The sequence below is a fragment of the Rhinolophus sinicus genome, chromosome 1, assembly GCF_057876585.1.
Source record: "Rhinolophus sinicus isolate RSI-liver-muscle chromosome 1, RSI-T2T, whole genome shotgun sequence".
NCBI classification, from domain to species: Eukaryota; Metazoa; Chordata; class Mammalia; order Chiroptera; family Rhinolophidae; genus Rhinolophus; species Rhinolophus sinicus.
Window position 1 is genome coordinate 28,540,270 of NC_142501.1, and position 6,851 is coordinate 28,547,120.

Genomic DNA, 6,851 nt, shown 5'->3' on the forward strand with positions numbered 1-6,851 from the left:
CCTTTTGTCACGATCGTCAGCAAATATCCAAATGAATATATCTGAAATGCTTATATATAAAAATAATGTTGTTTTTATACAAAGCAGCTCAAATTACCATTATTAAATGCATAAAATAGTCAAAACATAAACTTTGTTTTTTTGTGGATTTCTGACACATTTTGAAAAAAAAAGTTGAAATCAAGACAATGAACCAGTTAAGGTTGCTAATTAATTGACGCTTGATATAGAGATTATCCTGGATTATCCAGGTGGGGCCCAATGTGCTCTTAGGGTCCTTAAATGTGGAAGAAAAAAGTAGTAGATTTAGCTTCAGTGACTCTGTGATGTAATGTTAGGATCAACTAGCCATGGCTGCCTTTAAAATGAAAGAGAGCCAAGAAGAGTGGGCAGGAAAATGGATTCTCCCATAAAGCCTCCAGAAAGGAAGTCAGTGCTGCTGACACATGGTTTTTAACCCAATGAGATGCCTTTCACACTTCTGAGCTACAAAGCTGTAAAATAATAGGTTTGTGTTGTCTTAAACCACTAAGTTTGTGGTAATTTGTTATAGCAGGAGTAGGAAAGCTCATATACTTTCGATTGGTTCATTTCATGCTTTCCTAAGGCCATCAAGAATTGAAGTCTGGTTATAAAGTATCTATCAGAGACAAATAACATGATTATCGGTACTAACACAAGGCAATGAAGTAGTCTATTAACTCATGAAATAAAAACCCCTCTCAAAATTCATTTCAAATGAACATTTATTAATCCCGTATTAAATGGGACATAGTTAAGAAATGTGCCTCCTCTGTGGACAATTTTCTCTACTTTTTTTTCCTCAGCTGGGTACACCCTATGTCTAGTTGCCTTTTCCAATTATTCAAACTCCTATAATGGAATGGTAAGCTTGTTCAGAAGCTCAGAATCTTCTCACAAAGTTATAGTTGGCACAGTAGAGATCACAGCCAATGGAGAATCTGCTTCATTTTCTAAAAAAAAAAAAAAAGAAGAAGAAAAAGAAAAATAGTCATGACCAAGAGAAACAAAAAAACTTGGCACTCAAAAGACCAGGCCCATCTTTCCCATGTCCCACTATGAACTTGCACATGTGACTGAAATTCTTTAAAGTCTAATTCCTTATTGTCCCTTCCTCTCCTTGTACCTTAAGATAGATGTTTACACACTATCCAGGTATCCATTTTACTGCATGAAGAAACCACTTTAGCGGATTCCAAAAGAGCCAAGAGTGAGACCAAATATTAAAACTGGCACCTCCCGATTCAGAGCCCCAAGGCTTTACAGTTTTTAACTGAATTATATGTTCTATGCATCAGAAAACAGAGCCTTTTCTCCAGGCTCTCCCTTAAAAAGATTCCACGAGCTGAACTTGAATTCACATCCTAGAGACACAGAAAGAAAGAAATCTTGGGAAAATCGAGGGAGAGAACTTTTTTATCCTATGCCTGTTTGATTACTACAAATCTAGACAATTAGACTTGGAAGATAAATCTCAGAGAGTAAAGAACTGTCTTTAACCTTCATACTAGATTTTATAGCTGATCTTAGAATCTAGGAAGGCTGTTAAGTTTGGAATCCTTTCCCAGTGGATTAAAACCAGCATTGAAAATGGTGTCAGATCCCTAATAGTATATCAGGGGCAAGAGTGAAGAAACTTGTAAACAAGTGAACTTGTTGCTTTTCATGGAAAGGCTGGGTATGTCTGCAATTAAGTAAAGAAATGTTTTTTATCCACTTCCAGTGAGTATCAGTGACAGTGTGTCTAGCATTCAGCTAACAACCTTACAAAGCCCTAGTAAACATAGGCCTCTATGAGTCTGTGGCACCAAAACTGTCCTTGTAACCACCAAGGCACTTCTTCCATGTCTGAAATCCTGCCAGTGGAAAATGGAATGGAAACACTCCAGGAGAAGGATTTGGTTAAAGGGCTAGACTCCAGTCACACTTGGAAGTCCCTAAGAGTAATACATGAACTGGTCATGTCTTCATGTGCAAGAGCCATTTCCTGTCTTCTCACCCAAAAGTGGATTCAGCTAAGCGAACCTGGCACCGGCTGAGAATGCTGTAAACATGGGCAGAGTATTCCCAGAGTCCTACTTAAGTCTGTCCTGGAAAACCTTGAAGAAAATCCCTTGCAGACCAAGAATAGGTGAAAAAGTCAAAGATCTTTGGTCTTACCTGATGCTCCAGTCATAAGCTCTTCCAGATAATCACCAGTGATATTTGCTAGGAATAAGGAATTAATTTTTGTAATTTAGAAAGTTAAAACCTCCATGAATTTTCTCTTCCTATTAAACACAAAAGTTTCAATATATGCATATATCAAATCATTGTATTGTATACCTTAAGCTTATACAATCTTATATGTCAATTATGCCACAATAAAACTGGAAAAATAAATAAATAAGTGCATTACAGAAAAACAAAACAAAAAACTTCTCAGTTTACTGGTAATTGCCACAGTCAGAAAGCACCTCTTGATAAGCAAGCTATGGGGTCCAGTATATCAGCAAAAAGGACAAGATGGATCTAGGCCATGAGGCTGTATCGTGCTCTTAGAGTCAAACATGAGTTTTCCTAATGCCCCATGGGACAAGGTAAGGATGGAGTGTGGGAGAGGGAGACGGCATTAACTCACATTGTCTTACTAATCAACAACTACAGGTTGGGTAGTCAGAGCACAATACTGAGGTAGAGCTTTATTTTGCAAATGCGGTACATTCTATGAGGAAGATAAATAGTGGAAGAGGAAGGATTTAAGGCCAGAGAAACAACCTTTTTTTCATAGGCCCTTCAGACTCCACTATAATACAATTTCTAGATTTCTGCAACTACTACCTACATTCCCCCAATAAAAGCAGTGCTGGAAAGTAGTTCATCTCAATAGATGTTAGCTATTATTTGTAGATGTAAGAATCAGATTATTTAGAAATTTGCTTTTGTAGGTAAGACCCAAGGCTTTTTCTTAGCAAAAATTAAAAGTCCCCCACAAACTACTGGGTTTTGTTTATTGTGACAGAAGGCATTAAAATCTTATGATCCCTTGGCTAAGGGGCAGACAGAAAAATGAAAGAAGATAAAGGCCTGCCAGAGGGATGGGTAGAGGTAGGACCACTGCTTCATTTATGAAGCTTTTTCATCCCTTTTTTCTTCTGTTCAGCTTAGATTCAAATAAGATTCACATTTACATAATCTTCATTCAAAAAATTCCCTGTATAAAACTGAATTTTAATCAAGTGGAAAAGAAAAGGAAATTCTTAAACTCCTTCTTGCTACCACATCCACCGACCCCTTGGAGACACAAGAAGCTCATCCTCTTTAGAGAAGCCCAGAAGGCTGGTCCTGGAGACCAGGTTAGGGCAATCTCTGCACTGGAGTTTACTAGTATTCAAATGGTTCCATCTCCTGACACTGTGGGAAAATGCTTCAATTTTCCTCAAGTTTCAAAGAACTTTTGGCAAAGTTTACTCCATCTCAGAAAACAAAGCAGCAAAAAGTATACTCAAGTGAAGAAGTTACCATAGGACATTCCCATGCAATGAGCTATAAAATAAGGAAAGGGAAGCAGGGAGAAATTTCTGCATTTTTGAAGACAGAAATCCTTACCCATGGCCTCTTCAGTGGCTTCTTCCACAAAACTGGGGGTGTTTGATTTCACATCAGTAGACAATTCTAGGAAAATAGAATGGGAGACAGGTGTGGTCACACCTTATGCTGGGAATCAAGTATATTGGAAGAAAGCTGCCTTTCCCTCAGAAATACAAAAGATAGGAGCCTACCAACTCCAGCCCTGGCCTCCTCTGAAGCCAGACCCCTTACTTACCAAAAGTCTGTGTGTCCTCCAAATAAACATAGGTGGTTGACTCTACATCACCAATGAAGTCTAGGGCAGTAGTTGTCTCTGCATCGCCAGTGAAGTCTAGGGCGGTGGTCATCTCTACATGGCCAGTGAGGTCTAGGGCAGTGGTCAATTTTACATCACGAGTGAGGTCTAGGGCAGCTGTTGACTTTGGGGCAGCAGGTGGCTTTACTTGAGCCTGTTTCTCCAAGTAATTGAAAATGTCTGTGTCACCATCAAAGTCTAGAGAAGCCAAAAAGAAAAAGACAGTTCAAGTACTTTCTAGCAAGAATATTTCCACCACCTCCATACCCAGCTAGATCTTCCCTGGGGAAAACATGGATATAACATGGTATATTGAATCAAATGTGTTCTCACCACAAATCTCTCTTTTGCCAACTACTAGAAAGTCCAAAAGACTAACTGCCCCTACCCCCACCCCCAGGAGTACGCTCAGTGTCCCCTATGCCACCCTCCTTGAGGGGTCAGTTTAGGAAACAGCATTTGATATTGTGCCTCTAAATGTGAACTAGACTGTAACAGAATAAACATTCCAAAGACTCCACCTATATAATCCTTCCAGGTTTCTAAAAATTAAAAACAAATACACAGAGGAGCAAGGAAAACAGCTGTTTCCAAAGTGCATATGAAGGCTGGAATCGACTCTAAAATGGACTACTCTTACCATTTTCTCATTTAAGGTCTAGGACTCCATTTTCCATTAAGAGACATTTTGGGGCTAGGGAACTATATAAGCATCATAACCGTGTAGGTCTGATGAGCATATAACCAGGGTCTTCTTGGGCGATGGTGAAAGATACACAGTCATTGTGGCCGCTTATTTCAGCAGGTTATGGCCACACTGCCAATGAGACCAAAATCATTAGCTCTCCAATTTAGTCACTTTGCTTTATTATTCACATGCAGTGAAGAATCCCAAACCCAGCATCTGATAAATTGAAAGCTACCAGAGGGATAGCTGGGAGAAAGAGTATGGGAAAGTAACCATTTTAATGCAAACGAATGAACAGCCCTCCTCCTGAGAAATCAACTGGAGTTCAGGAAGGACTACAAAAGAAAGCCTTTGGGGGAAAGCTTCCTTTCTCTGGTCCATGAGGACACCTATTTCTTTCCTTTCCCAATGTGATTCACAAGTTTCCACTCCAGACCCACTGATCTCCGTTGCATGTAACTGAGCTGTACTAAAGCACTTTGAATTTTACTGTTGGGAAAAGAGGATACACCCTAGGACTTCTTAAACTGCATTGAGTAGAATAAAGCCTCTTCACCACCCAGTAATGAAGGAGACCACAGAAAACCTTCATTAGCTCTCTAATCACCTAACCTAATCGCATCTGGCCCAGCCTTAGGCTTTATTCCCTTCAGGATGTTAATTCAAACACAGAACCCAGATCTTAGTTTAGCCACTCAACTCCCCAAGGCCTCAGAGTTCAGCCTCCCACCCCCACCTTCAGACCAAGTCAATATAAATTTCACGCATTTCACTTTACAACGTTCACGGCAGCACTCTCTCTGTCTTTCTGTCCCTGTACCCACACACAGGCGCACATACCATTAAAGGGTGTTAGCCCTGTTCTCCCAAAGACCTCCCAGTGGTCCACTTACATGGGGGTAATAAAGGGAACGTCACAGCCAGGACGAACCAGGTAGACAGGACGAGGGTCTTCCTGATCATTGTGCTGGTGGGAGCGCAGGTGGCTGAAGGTGAGGAGTCAGCTGGCAGGCCCTGAGTGCACTGGACTGAGAGCTTCGCTCAGTTTTTATAGAACTCTCAACCCCAGGTCCCTGAAGGGGGCATTCCCAGGTGGTTAGGAAAAAAAGAAAAGCAAGCCTCCCCCACACAAATAATGAGAATGCCTCCGGACCTAGGAACCTGAGAGGAGGGAGAAGTGAGGAGGAGTTTGGGGAAAATCTCTGATAAGGTCTGGGTTGCATTCCCCCCACTGTCATTAGCACCTATTAACTGCTTTTCAGAGGGCAGGGCAGAAATTCTAGTTCCACTAGGTCACAGATGACTCTGCTCCTAGCCCAAGGTTGCAAGTTTGTCAACTAGGCTGGAGCCAAATATTGCTTTATGAACTCCTGAAATGCTGCTTTATATCAGAATGTAGAACTAAGAATCCTGGTCAGAGACTGCTTTGACTTTAAGGGAGAGTCCTATTGCAAACAGTCTTCTAACCCGTTGGTTCTTCAAAGAGAATTGTCCAAGAAAGTCATAATTACTCCTCTTATTTTACTACAGTTATATCTAAAAGTATGAGATTTCTACAGATACTGCTATCTTATTTGATTCTCACCACAATCCTACGTGAGAGTCATTATTATCCCCATTTTTCTGATGAGCAAACTAGAGGCTGGGAGATTAAATGGCTCCAGATTCACCTGAAGATATTCAAGTTCCTCAGGGATATCATTACCATCAAGTCCTTGGTTGTGTGGGCTTGGCTCCTGCTAGTGACCTTCCCAATCCTCTAGGGGGCAGTAGGAAGCTGTGATGCCTCCTTGGCTGAAGCACAGGCCACAACCCCCACAGTAGATGCAAAGTAGGCTAAGCATATGCAAGAGGAACTAGCTCACATAAATTAGCCTCAGCGCTCAATTAGAAGTCATGACCCTTAGTTGGAAAGGAGGTCTTTAACGCATATTCACAACTCCCATCAGAAGGTCAAACTCCCATGAGGCTTTTAGGTTTGTTTACTTAACAAGTCACAGCTGATTCCTGTTCCTCAAAACACACAGGGTTGACTATATCACTGAGAGAAACCTCTCAGCAATAGGAATAATAACAGTTAACATTTATTAAGTGGTTAATTATGTGTCACAGGTATATATTATTCTACCCAATACCAAAGCTAAGGTAATCTTATTACTCTCCTTTCTAGATGAAGAGATCAGGGCACAGAGAGTTGGGGACCTTACGCAAGGTCTCACAGTAACTGTCATAGAATCAGGAAGCAAACCAGTGGGCAGTCTGATGCTGCGGCCTATG

General features: G+C 40.9%; 1 protein-coding gene across 1 annotated transcript; it reads right to left on the bottom strand.

Annotated features, from left to right (window-relative positions):
* Positions 1-728: 728 nt before the first annotated feature.
* LOC148759040 (uncharacterized) lies at positions 729-5,742 on the bottom strand. The gene is made up of 5 exons (XM_088798023.1): positions 5,468-5,742; positions 3,827-4,084; positions 3,610-3,675; positions 2,182-2,229; positions 729-974 (listed from the first exon to the last, which is right to left on the bottom strand). The coding sequence occupies exons 1-5, from the start codon at positions 5,535-5,537 to the stop codon at positions 916-918; spliced, it is 501 nt and encodes a 166-aa protein (XP_088654149.1). The 5' UTR covers positions 5,538-5,742; the 3' UTR covers positions 729-915.
* Between the last annotated feature and the right edge of the window lie 1,109 nt (positions 5,743-6,851).

Coding starts and splice junctions, on each gene's coding strand:
- LOC148759040 (XM_088798023.1), bottom strand. CDS start 5,537: ATGATCAGGAAGACCCTCGTCCTGTCTACCTGGTTCGTCCTGGCTGTG. Junction 2,230..3,609: donor AGCCACTGAAGAGGCCATGG/GTAAGGATTTCT, acceptor CCTTATTCCTAG/CAAATATCACTGGTGATTAT. Junction 975..2,181: donor GCTTATGACTGGAGCATCAG/GTAAGACCAAAG, acceptor TTTTTTTTTTAG/AAAATGAAGCAGATTCTCCA.